Source organism: Drosophila innubila (assembly GCF_004354385.1).
Source record: "Drosophila innubila isolate TH190305 chromosome 2L unlocalized genomic scaffold, UK_Dinn_1.0 4_B_2L, whole genome shotgun sequence".
Taxonomy (NCBI): Eukaryota; Metazoa; Arthropoda; class Insecta; order Diptera; family Drosophilidae; genus Drosophila; species Drosophila innubila.
The window spans coordinates 5,365,824-5,378,599 of record NW_022995372.1 but is presented as its reverse complement, the minus strand read 5'-3'; the positions used below and the strand labels follow the sequence as shown (position 1 = coordinate 5,378,599).

At 37.5% G+C, this 12,776-nt stretch overlaps 3 protein-coding genes across 5 annotated transcripts; all 3 read left to right on the top strand.

Moving 5' to 3' along the window:
* The first annotated feature begins 177 nt into the window (after nt 1-177).
* LOC117781806 (S-phase kinase-associated protein 1-like) lies at nt 178-994 on the top strand. The gene has a single exon (XM_034618673.1). It carries the CDS (start codon nt 352-354, stop codon nt 793-795), a length of 444 nt encoding a protein of 147 aa, XP_034474564.1. The 5' UTR covers nt 178-351; the 3' UTR covers nt 796-994.
* Nucleotides 995-2,035: 1,041 nt separating this feature from the next.
* LOC117780726 (RNA-binding protein 5-B-like) lies at nt 2,036-9,796 on the top strand. 3 transcript variants are annotated; one of them, XM_034617363.1, is made up of 13 exons: nt 2,036-2,160; nt 2,228-2,363; nt 2,447-2,809; nt 3,217-3,442; nt 3,503-3,572; nt 3,866-3,939; nt 4,339-4,416; nt 5,318-5,444; nt 5,556-5,792; nt 6,679-7,155; nt 8,292-9,111; nt 9,169-9,415; nt 9,479-9,796. In XM_034617363.1, the coding sequence occupies exons 1-13, from the start codon at nt 2,157-2,159 to the stop codon at nt 9,593-9,595; spliced, it is 2,976 nt and encodes a 991-aa protein (XP_034473254.1). In that variant the 5' UTR covers nt 2,036-2,156; the 3' UTR covers nt 9,596-9,796. The 3 variants fall into 3 exon arrangements, with proteins under 3 accessions (XP_034473254.1, XP_034473255.1, XP_034473253.1); XM_034617362.1 differs by having other exon boundaries at nt 2,070-2,160; nt 2,222-2,363; XM_034617364.1 differs by lacking the exons at nt 3,866-3,939; nt 5,556-5,792; nt 6,679-7,155; ... (1 more) ...; nt 9,169-9,415; nt 9,479-9,796 and having other exon boundaries at nt 2,053-2,160; nt 2,222-2,363; nt 5,318-5,441.
* A 744-nt stretch (nt 9,797-10,540) lies between these two features.
* Nucleotides 10,541-11,998, top strand: LOC117781984 (queuine tRNA-ribosyltransferase catalytic subunit). The gene is made up of 2 exons (XM_034618881.1): nt 10,541-10,716; nt 10,777-11,998. Exons 1-2 carry the CDS (start codon nt 10,628-10,630, stop codon nt 11,930-11,932), a joined length of 1,245 nt encoding a protein of 414 aa, XP_034474772.1. The 5' UTR covers nt 10,541-10,627; the 3' UTR covers nt 11,933-11,998.
* The last annotated feature ends 778 nt before the right edge of the window (nt 11,999-12,776 follow it).

The following is a 12,776-nucleotide window of genomic DNA, read 5'->3' as shown; positions in this document are numbered from 1 at the left end:
AAAAAATGGTGTAGTTTTAATATAATTTTAAGTGAGCTTGTGAGCGAACTGAGTGTGTTGGCTCACTTTGAAAAAAAAAGAACAAGTGAACATGTTCACCTAAATGAGCAGTGTTTACCAACACTAGCTTAAAACAAATCAAAACCAAATCTGGATCAGTTTATGGAATACCCCAGATGCTTGCTCACATTTATCGTACAACGCAACGTAGTTTACGGTCTTGTACTTATCGCTACAGAGTAAATTTCAATTTATAATTTGTAGCTAAGTTTATTTCGTGATTAATCAAGGCAAAATCGCAGGAAATCGAATAACCACGCTTCTGCAAATATTTATTAATTGTGATTCAATATGCCAACCATCAAGTTACAGTCGTCGGATGACGAGATTTTTGATGTCGATGTACAAGTTGCCAAGTGCTCTGTTACAATTCGCAACATGTTGGATGATTGTGAATCGGAGGAGGATGATAACGCCATTGTGCCATTGACCAAAGTGAATGCAAAGATTTTGGGCAAGGTCTTGGAGTGGGCCAAGTATCATAAGGATGATCCTCAGCCAACCAAGGATGATGAGAGCAATAAAAAAAGTACCGCTGAAATGAAATCATGGGATGACGAATTTCTTAAGGTCGATCAGGACCAACTCTTTGAACTGATTTTGGCCGCCAACTATTTGGATATTAAGAGCTTGCTTGAGTTAACCTGCAAGGCTGTCGCCAATATGATCAAGGGCAAGACTCCAGCGGAGATACGCAAGACATTCAACATCAAGGATCCCGCCGAGGAGAAGTAGATTGGATGGAAAATCGGCAGGACGAATGGGGAGAACGCACTGTGGCTTATTGGCACCCGCTAGTTTTGGAAGGCTTCGTTATTAATACGATAAAAAAAAAAAACAAATTACAATAAATAAACTGAAGTGATGAAATTCATGTTCGCAAGAAAAATGAATATGCTTAAGCAATTACGAATTAAATAAGACTACAGAATCTCTATTCCGATTTGAAAGATTTTTTATTTCTTAGAACTTTTGACTTGTTCACTTGCGGTTTATGCGGGTATTGTTCTGAAAAAGCTCGTATTTTTTAAATTCAACGCATTTACGATAAGGAATATTGTTTAATAAGTGAGCCTAGCAGTTTTATATATACATATGTAGAAGATTAGTCATCAAGAAATTCGGAAAATTTTTAAGGATTTCAATACAGTTGCCGTCTGACAATCTATAAATATCAAAGGCTTGACATACATTGTCTAATATTTTCAGCAAACAAATCAAAAATTTAAAAATTTTAATAGTACTATATTGTTATTTTTATGTTGTCAATAACTTTCTCCATGTATATTTTTACATATTTACACATTTGGGTTTCTTTTGTAGTGTTTCTTGAAACCTATACGATTGACAACACTTGTCAAACCTAAAAAAAAAACTTTCTCAACTGACAGAACTAACTATAAAATACCTGAGTTGGCAACAGCGGTTGCTTTCAATATAGGGGCTAACGTTATTTTGAAAATGTTAATCAAATTTATCATGTTATTTTCCATTGATTTAAGTTGGCGCTGGTTAGCAACGCTGCAGGTTTTGTTTTAGAATTGTTCATCGTAGTTCAATTGAAGGATTTAGTTCAGTAGCTTAATTTTTGATGAACGATTTAAACTTTCAATAGTTAAGTAGTTCCCTTTTTTTTCATTGTTCGTTCAGTGATTAGAATCCCAACATAGTTCGTTAAGTGGCTAGGATTAATATGGACTTGAATTTTATATTTTTTAATAGCAAATTACTACATTGAACTGAATTTTTGTGAAGGTTCTAAATTTGTATATGTGTTATCATTCTACCCAAACATTCTATTGACTCTAAGTAAACTATTTATTCCATATTTATTTAATTTAAATTATTTTTAATACTGTTTTTCAACGAATAAACATTATTTAGATTTTAGTCACTGAACTAAGTGACCTCCAATCAGGGATTAAGTTCGTTCGTTCACTTTGGGGACTAGTTCATTTGATACAACCCTAATTTGTGTGAGTGACAGCAGCAGGCCAAGTTTTTTCCATAAATTTTTTATTGTATGTGAATCTATTGTTAACTAATATTAAATGTACTTTAGAGCTTGTGCGATAAGGTTTTCGTAAAAGTTTCAAATGAGTGAGTTTTGTGAAAGTAATTGTTAGTTGTACGTGCGTATTTGGAATTGATACGAATTCAGCCTCAGGTACGCGTAATATGGAATCGCATTCACGATATGGACGCAGTTTTTCTGGTGCAAGTGGTGGCGGTGGTGGTGGCGGGGGCGGGGGCAACAATAGCGGCAACCACAGACGCTACAGCCGCTCCCGATCTCGGTCCCGGTAAGCATAACCGCACACTTGCTTATATAAATATAGAATCTAAATCAATTTGCATACCAATGCAAATTATTTATGTCTTGCAGCGAACGCAGCCGGGAACATTCCGGTTACAGGCGCCGCAATTCTCGTTCACGCAGTCGGGAACGTTCGACGCATCATTATCGCAACGCTGGCAGCGCCGACAAGGATTTGTATCGCGATCTGATTAACGACGATTATAACGAGGATCGGGGCAGCAACTACAGCAACTATAATAATTCGCGAAATAATAATTATCACCATCGGCGCGACGATAACTACGACAGTGAGCGAGATCGGGAACGTGAACGTGACCGTGAACGTGATCGTGACCGTGATCGGGATCGAGATCGTGATCAGCGCTGGAAGAACTACGATCGAGAGCCACGTGAACGTAACTCCGACTTTGATAGAGGCGCAGAACGCAGGTAATTATTTCCAGGGATTGTGATATTTTCAAATGTATCTTTATTCAATGTATCTTTATGATTATATATATGCAGAAATGCAAAACAACTGAAAACCAACCAAACACCTATACATTTTGGTTAGATTTCGGTCTGTTTACATAAGCACCCACTAATTTTTAATGGGATATCCTGAAAAATAAAATCTACTTATTTTAAATGGGTGTTAAAAATTTAATTTTATGATTTTTAAATAATAAAATTTTGTAATCATTTTTTTTTATTTATATTCAAAATAAATATTATTTGGATAAAAAACCAGAACTAAAAAATAATTCTTTTATTAAGAAAGAGGTATAAAATGTTTGTTGTATAAATCTATTGCTGCTCTTGTTCAGATATATTTTTAACTAATCCTTTTCCCCCAGTCGTGACTTTCGTTCTCATAATAATGGCAATGGAAGCAACAACAACAACGCTTTGGCTGTTGGCAACAATCGTGATCGGGATAGACGTTATTCCACCGAAGAGGACAGCTATGATAGCGACGAAAGCGATGATAGCCAGTATCGTCGTAATCACATCAGAACCAGCAACGAGGCATTGAACCAAATCATTATATTTGGTCTGAAGAAGCACATCACTGAGGCGGATGTAAGTATCTCAAGTAAAACCCTTTACAGTTCTATTAATCGGAGGTATTTTGCTTAATAGATTATGGGAGCGCTGATCCAAGTAAATATGGAGCCCTCTTCCATAAGGCTCATAAGGAAAAGACCTACAGGTGGGTTATAATATCGATGCAGTTAGTTTACCATATCTAGTAATACGAATTATAAACACAAGGCGTAAGTATTTCTAAGTGTTAACTTGGCAGTAGTCCGGCAAAGTTCGCACCAGCAACCAAATTGAATATACATTACTTGGCCTTCAATAAAAAAGAAAAACAAAAACAAAAAAAAAACGACAACAAAACTATAAACAAAATACAAACAATACCCAAAATGTTACAAAAATATTAAACAATTTACATTTTTTGACAAAAACATTTTGTATCTGCTTCTATCTAAAATTTAGGTGCATCACGCGGTTTCGCATTTGTCGAGTTTAATACCGTTGAGGAAGCAACACGTTGGATGGAATTAACTCAGGTATCACAACAAGAAACCAACCAAGAAAACAAGCTCGGCATCAATAATTGCGAAATATGTGCCTTAAGTTCAGTTTAACCCCTCCATAAATTGCAAAATTATAATATCTTTTTAGTTAAGATATTTTAAAATATTTATTGTCTGATTTTCGAGATGTCTTCGTGTGGGAACTGAACTTAAAGTAAACATTTCAATTTATTGCGTTTACCCAATGCAATAATGCAAATGGAGAACCGACAACAACAATCAAGTGCAACGTTATCAAATCAACAAACAACTGCGCGTTTAAAACACAGAAGCAACCTGGTGACTGTGTACTCTGTGCAACTTATCCAATCCCAAAGAACAAACTCTAATCGTTCTCATTCTCTCTTCTCTCTTCCTTCTTTTTCCGCTCAGGGCAATCTGAAATTGGGCGATCAACGTGTTTTCCTGCAATACAGTCATAAACGCATTACAGACTGGCATTGCGTGAAGGTAAATAATTGGGAACAAATACTACTTACTTATAATTGAAATTAATTGGCTTGTCCTATGACATAAAAAATTAATACTATATTTTTGTTTCCTTTTATAATTGTACAACCGTTGTAAAGAATGTAATGGCTTTTTCTGACAATTAATTTATGCTTACTCATCCTGCATGTTACTAAAACCTATAATATATTCTTACCAAGCCTGCAAAATTTTGAGAAAGGTTCGGTTCGTTGGTTCGCACCATAGAACAAGATTTAGGTTCGGTTCGCGAACCGTGTTGTATACTCCTTGATCACAATATTTTTGTTCAAAAATTAATAACTGGTTAATTTTAATACATTAATTTTAACGACTTTATTATTTTAATTTTTGCTTGATTTTTATAACAAAATATTTTTTAATAAAAAGTTAGTCTTTTGTGAGTAATCTAACTTATTGCTATGATTTACAAATGACTAAATATTTTATGCATTTGGTCGCAGTCTAAAATTCTTGCGTAAAAAGCACGAAATTTATGAAAATATTTTTTTCGAACCGAAGCTTTATTTTAAGAAAGGGATTTGGGTTTGTGGGAAAAATTTGTTCAAGGTTCGGTTAGTGGTATCTGGTTAAGGTACCCCAAAAACGCGACCCGAACCGGCTCAGCGAGGTTCAGTTCAAAATCGGTTTGCAGCCATACTTATTTACTATTGATCTGATTGGGGATTTCCTTAAATATGTCAATAGTTTCGATTTTATTTTTCATAGTAAACGTAGTAATTTAAATTTGTGTTTTTTTTTTAGATTTACTTACATTTATTAAAATGTATTTATTATCTTTATTTTTACTTTTAAACTGTATTTTAAATCCTTGCTGACAATTAATAGGTAAATAATCAATTGATAAATTCTTTTCTTTCAGTGTGGCGTCTACAATTTCAAGCGTCGTTTCTCCTGTTTCATGTGCACGGCATCGCGGGCGGAAAGTGAAAGCATCTATTCTGGCGGCGGCGAGGGCATTGACGAAGTTAGCCCGATTCTAACAAAAAGTATACAAATCAATACAAATCTCCATTTTGTCAACAATTCCGATTCAGTTGCGTTGTGATCATTTTAATTGAAACGCTTTCCCCCCTCAACCACTTCCTAATTCAATGCAGAGATCATGTTGCGTAATCTGGATGCGCTTACCACCGAGGAGAGTGTTCTTACCGCCCTGCAGAAGGTGCTGCCAAAGTTGGCCAAAACAATTACCAAGGTGCTCATCAGTCGCGACACTTTGACCCAAACTTCTCGTGGCTTTTGCTATCTACATTTCGAGACCCTTGTCGATTCGATGGATGTTCACAATGCATTAACAGCACTGGAGACGCCGCTGCGAATCGATGATCGGGATGGTGAGTTGACTGCTTTGCAATTAATGATTATTAACTAGTCGTTGTGATAGAAATATGCATTAATCAGGTGAGTTCCGGAAATGTAAACCAACCAAAAACAAACCAAAAGTTTTTGGGAGTACCACTGAGTAACATAGATTTCACAAAAGTTAAACGTAATTATCGAAAGAGGCAAACATCTTTAATTGATAATAAAAATCAAATAATATCTAATTTTATTCTTATTATTGTTTGTATTTATACAATTTCGGTTAAGAAATAGTCTGATTCTTGCTAACTCAAGTAAAACTAATGAGAGCGTTGTAATGTTTTAAATTTGCATATTTTGCAAATAAATACTATTAGTCCAAATTTAATTTCTGATTTTAAAAATAAATATTACAGATTAGCTTTCGATTGGAGCTTTTGTAATAAAAAAAATTATAATTAAAAATAAATAAGCACAGTTTTAAAATCAGGAACGTTAAATAATGATTATTTTGTTTTTTTTTTTTCAATTTAAACAAATAATTCACTTTTAGTAACCTTAAAAGAACGTGAAATTTTCCAAAATTTTTCCTTAAGGCCTTATCTATGCGATTTCACCATGATCTTAAACTTAACTTATGAATTATAAATTAAACAATAATTATTGCTGAACAAAAAAATATAACTCAAAAAATTATCATTATTTTTGAGCAAAAAAAATAAAACTCATTAAAGCATGATTATGATTTAAATTATTTTATTTTTTGATCAAAAATAATCAGAAGTAAAATAATAAAAATTAAAGCACTGATTATGCTGTAATTTTATATTAAGACTAAAAATGATTATAGTCCCTGTTAAAATACAATTATTTTTCCTGCTATATTTTGATAAATATGTGATTTAATTTTATTTTCAGTATGCGTCAGCTATTGCATGGACGCAGAGGATCGTCAAGTGGCGTCAAAGGATTCACAAGGTGAAAATGTCGGCGGCACTCACAATAGTGCATTGGCCGCCGTGCCGCCTTCAGATGCTGGCGGGGAATATACGTTGGCGGATGTGCCACGTCTGGCGGAGTACAGTGCCTCATTGTATGCATCGACGCCGGCAGAGCATGCACATTATGTGCAGTATTATACGGATTACTATGTGGCCGAGATCAAGAAGGGCGGTGGACATCTGATTGGCGGCGGTGAGGCGCAAGTGACGGAGGCGAATTCAGGTGCAGCCGTCGCACTTTCGGCCATTCAGCGTAAACAGAAGAAGATGAGCAGCATTGAGACAACGGCCACAGCGGCGGCAACAGCTGCAGCCCAGGCGGCTGCCGCAGTAAAGGCGACATTTGCGGCACAGGCTGTGGTTGCACCCAGAGGGAATGATGGCAAAACTTATCGTAAGTCAAGACGTTTCTTTTTACCCAGGGATTTCAAATAAGAGTTAAACCCAAAGAATGGGGTATCCTATACCCAAAAGACAACTTTTTGGTGTATATTGAAAATTAAAAACTTCATTACAATTAACATTTATAATGAACAATTTTTTATAAGAATAAAAAATACGAGTTATTTTATATTTTTGTAATAAAACCAGGGAATAACACCGGAACTGCAACCGTAACCGAATGAAAATTGTCTGTCAAGAACCGAATACCGAAACGTTTATACCGGTACGGTTAAAGAGTTGACCAACTTCAAACTGTCATAACTTGATCAAAACTGAACAGATTTTTTAATGGAATGTCATTTTGGTCTTGATTAGGCCTCTAAATTCATTTTGCATTCAAATTTTATTAAATTCTTGATTAGGCCTCTAAATTCATTTTGCATTCAAATTTTATTAAATTCTTAAAAAAAAATATTTTCCTCTTGATTTTACTAGATATTGATTTCGATGCTAAGGGTCCCCCCTTTGAAATTTCGAAAATTCAAAATTTTAAATCTCAAGTTTTCACTTTTAATCAATTCCCTATATCGTAATTAGTATAAAACATCATTTTAAACTTGATTCTGAGACCTTTAATTTTTTTTTAAAAAATCATGTGAAATTGAACAATAATTTGGACTTGTAAAGTGACCAAATCCGCAGTCTGACCAGCTTCAAACTGTCATAACTTGATCAAATCTGAACTGATTTTCAAGTGGAATGATTTTGATCATGTTTTGGCCTGTTAATTCATTCTGCACTCAAATATTTGAAAATTCTTTAAAAAAATTTGTTTTGCCTTTTTTATATCGATGTCATATTTATTATAAAACGACATCTTTACATTTTAAAATGTTTTAAAATTGATTTGTTGTGCCGTTACGTACTGGTACTGATACCGAAACCGAAAGACAAAAACTGGAATAATACCTTTTACCGAAATATTATTTTCGGGACGTACCGGAACCGAAACCGTAACCAATATTTGTTTCGGTTTGATTCCCTGAATAAAACATTTACATATTATTTATTTTTTCAGTTTTTATTTTAAAACAAAATGTTCAGGTCCCTTCTATTTACTAATTGTTAGCTAATTTTATTTTACAGCTGTACCCGATGTGAGCCGTTATCAGTATGATGAAACCTCTGGTTATTACTATGATCCCAGCACGGGTTTGTACTACGATGCACACTCTCAATACTATTACAACAATGAGACTGGCGCCTATCTGTACTGGGATCAGCGACGTAGTACGTATATATTGGCTACGCCTGCCTCGACACAAGCAGCCTTGCAGGAGTCGCTGGCGCTGGAGTCGCAGGCCGAGCAAAAGGATGAGGAGTCGTCCAAGAAGGAGAAGGGCAAGGACAAGGACAACAATAAGCATGACAAGGTTAAGGTGGCTAAGAAGATCGTCAAGGACATGGAGAAATGGGCTAAACAACTGAATCAGAAGAAAGACTACACTGTGGTGGCCACACCGCAACCCATACTGCCTGGACGTGGTGATCCCGGCGAGGGGCCGAGCACATCGCGTGCTGCAGCCGGCGCCTATGCAGATGTGGGCTTCTCCATACTCGAAAAGAAGGAGCGTGGCAAGTTGAGCGACTATGTGGCAACACCAGCCGCTGCACCAATGAATAAACTTGTTAATTCCTATGGATCCGACTCCGAGGAGGATAATGCTGGTGCTGCAGGCGCGCAGAATTTGAATACGGCTGCTTCCAGTGGCGCTGGCGTAGACGAAATGGACTATGTGGACTTCCAGAAACTAACCTGCCTACTGTGCAAACGTGCATTTCAATCCCATGACATACTGCAGAAGCATTTAAAGATGTCCAACTTGCACAAGGAAAATCTTGCCAAGATCAAATCGGGCAATGCTGCTGGCGCCAGCAACGATGATGCAGCAGGTCCAGGTCTCTCGTAAGTTTGCCAGTCTTCAAGTCGAAAATCAATTCATGATTTCGTCTTTATTTCCAGCTATCGAGATCGCGCCAAGGAGCGCCGACTAAAGTATGGTGAGGGGGATCCGCCGCCGCCGAATCGCAGTCGTGAGCGTTTCGAGCATGAGATTAAGAGTATGCAAACACGTCAAAAGGATGGCGGTCCCGCACCCGCTTTGCCCATCAGCTCCAATAATGTGGGCAATCGGTTGCTTCAGAAAATGGGCTGGTCGGAGGGTCAGGGATTGGGTCGCAAGAACCAAGGACGTACGCAAATCATCGAGGTAACTTGTCAATAATATGAATTCAAACTATTGCTCATTGTGTTTTCTCCGCTTTATTATCAGGCCGAGGCGCGTTCCAATAATGTGGGATTGGGTAACAAGAGCGGTACACTTGCTCCGGGTGATGATTACAAAACATACATTAAGAAAATGATGAAATCACGCTATGAGAATGCTTAAAGTTGTTTAGTTATTAATTGTTTATTTGATTGCAATGCAACTAAGATAATTGACAAACAGAATGTTTACCTCAACTCTCACAACTTTACATAAATTATATCATCCCAATCAAGAAACTGATTTAGTTAAATACAAGTACATAGCTTATAAATGTATATAATAAATAAAGGTTCGCAAGAATGTCAAATCGAATTAATTCTATTTAATGCAAAGATTTCGTTTTAAATTAGGTAACGGTCTATTTGTATAAAAGAAGCGAACAAAAATGTCGGTTTTGTTTTACATTTTAAATTAAACTGTTAGGAAGTGCAGATTGTGTTCAATTTCCAAAGTAAGTATATCAAAATCTGTATATTAAAGTTGAAACTTTGAAAATATTTGCAGAACTTTTCTCGATTTTTAGGATTAAATGAAACTAAACTTATTTACACGACAAAATCCCAACATATACTAAAATATTATCTAGTTTCGAATTCAAAATGTTTATTAAATTGTTAATGTTTTGCCAAATCTTTGCTAAAACGAACTTAATTCATTTAAATTGCGCGCCGTTTGCAGATTTTTATCATTTTTTGCATTGCATATTTCTAGTATTTTGTATCGATAATAAATCGATTTTTGGAATTGTACTTATTTTTTAAGTACAAAAAAATCAAACCAGATCGGGAAATTTTGCAGGGTGGCAGCCTTTGCACCGGTTGCAATCTTCCACACCAGTGCTGGCAACTTTTTAGGGGAAAAACAATAGCTGTTTCTGTCTGGAGGGCATCTAAATTTGTTATTGTGGGCAGTTTGTACAGTTTAACTGAAAATATGATTAGCAAAACTTAACTGAATATATATTTAAACTTGCCAGTTTTCAAGCTAATAGCAAATTTGAAATTATTCTAGCAAACGAATTCTGAAAATAGCCATATCTAGCTATTAAATAGCTAAGTTGGCAACAGTGGTTGTTTACGTTTTTGTTACACGTGCTTTAAATTTAATTTTTTAATAAACTGTGCGCTTATTAAGGCTGTATTCGTAAACAAAATGAGTAGCAGTAAAATTCCGCCGTTGACCTATAAGGTTGTGGCCGAATGCTCCGTCTCCAAGGCGCGAGCGGGCCTAATGACGCTGAGGTAAACATGGAATTGTACAAGTTTGTGATTGTTTTGCTAATTTATTTTAATTTAATACAGGCACAGTGAGGTGCGGACACCAGTATTTATGCCCGTGGGCACGCAGGGCACGCTGAAGGGCGTGCTGCCGGATCAGCTAATTGAGATGGACTGCCAAATTCTGCTGGGCAACACTTATCATCTGGGATTACGGCCCGGCATTGAAACATTACGTCGCGCCGGAGGATTACACAATTTCATGGGTTGGCCCCGGGCGATACTGACGGACTCGGGTGGCTTCCAGATGGTGTCGCTGCTCCAACTGGCCGAGATCGATGAGCAGGGCGTGAATTTCCGATCGCCGTTTGATAACAGCGAATGCATGTTGACGCCGGAGCACTCGATGCAAATCCAGAATGCCATTGGAGCGGACATAATGATGCAGCTGGACGATGTGGTCAAGACCACGACGACCGGTCCACGCGTCGAGGAGGCCATGGAGCGCACCATACGCTGGGTGGATCGCTGTGTGGCGGCACATGCCCGTGACGAGGATCAGTCGCTGTTTCCCATTGTCCAAGGCGGACTAGAGATTCCACTGCGTGAGCGTTGTGTCGCCGCACTGATGGAGAGACAGGTGCGAGGATTTGCCGTGGGAGGCTTGAGCGGCGGCGAGAGTAAACATGACTTTTGGCGCATGGTTCACGTGTGCACGGATCGCTTGCCGCGTGATAAGCCGCGTTATCTGATGGGCGTGGGATTTGCCGCCGATCTGGTAGTCTGTGTGGCCCTGGGCATTGATATGTTTGACTGTGTCTTCCCCACACGCACCGCCCGGTTTGGCTGCGCCCTCGTCGACAGCGGACAGATGAACCTGAAGCAGCAGAAATACAAGCACGACATGCAACCCATTGACAAGGAGTGTGAGTGCAACACGTGCAAACGCTACACTCGCTCCTACTTGCATCACATTGCCACCAACGAGAGCGTCTCCTGCTCCCTACTCAGCGTCCACAATGTCGCCTATCAGCTGCGCCTCATGCGCTCCATGCGAGAGGCGATACAACGGGATGAGTTCCCTCAATTTGTGCTCGACTTCATGGCTCGACACTTTGGAGAGCAGCCCATACCTAGTTGGATACGGGAAGCTCTGAGCGCCGTGCATATTGAATTGCCGCCTGACTCGGTGCAGAATGTGCAGGAGGTGCAGGTCAACCGCAAGGAAAAGAGCAGATAGATATATTTGGACAGAAAATATATTTAAAGTATATTTTTAATAAACAAGATAGATACAAAACTTAAATTAATTTAAACCCATTTATATGGATTCCTTATACGAATGTCGAAAGCTACTACTCAAAATACGAAAATTCAAAAAGAAAATTAATTTGGAAACCAAAGCTAAGAATACTGTTATTAGGAATTGTTTCAACCGGTTTCTCCTATGGCAGCTTTGTGATATAGGAAACCAATCAGAACAAAATTTGGTCAGGATGTATAACAACTTAATTGCATATTTCACCAATTTGGTTAAGATATCTCAAAAAAACAAACAACTTTTTCAAACTAAAACTTGATTTTCGACTGAGAGTCTCTATGGCAGCTATATGATATAGTGGTCCGATTTGAACCAAATTTGGTAAGGATGTATAACCCCAGCCCAGATGTATATTGTGTCAGATTGGTGCAGATATCTCAAAAAACCAAGAAGTTTTTCATACTATAACTTAATTTTCGACCTATCGCTCCTATGGCATCTATATGATATAGAGGTCGGATTTAAAAATAAAAACAAACTTGATCTGCGTACGTTAACCAGGAACCTACGTACCAAGTTTGAAGTCTCTAGCTTTTACAGTCTCTGAGATCGACGAGTTCATACAGACGGACATGGCTAAATCGACTTGGCTGTTGATTCTGATCAAAAATATACATATTTTATGGGGTCTGACACGCCTCTTTCTGCCTGTTACATACATTCGACCAAACACATAATACCCTTTCTTGCTTTATTTTAATGGCCACAGGGTATGAAAATTAATCAAATACAAGCACCCAAAAGTATGCAGTAGTTTTTATTA

Excerpts from the sequence above, each read along its gene's own strand:
- LOC117781806 (XM_034618673.1), top strand. The coding sequence starts at position 352 with ATGCCAACCATCAAGTTACAGTCGTCGGATGACGAGATTTTTGATGTC.
- LOC117780726 (XM_034617362.1), top strand. Across the intron at positions 3,940-4,338 it reads GTTGGATGGAATTAACTCAG|GGCAATCTGAAATTGGGCGA; the intron begins GTATCACAACAA and ends TTTTCCGCTCAG. Across the intron at positions 5,793-6,678 it reads GCGAATCGATGATCGGGATG|TATGCGTCAGCTATTGCATG; the intron begins GTGAGTTGACTG and ends TTTTATTTTCAG.
- LOC117781984 (XM_034618881.1), top strand. The coding sequence starts at position 10,628 with ATGAGTAGCAGTAAAATTCCGCCGTTGACCTATAAGGTTGTGGCCGAA. Across the intron at positions 10,717-10,776 it reads GCGGGCCTAATGACGCTGAG|GCACAGTGAGGTGCGGACAC; the intron begins GTAAACATGGAA and ends AATTTAATACAG.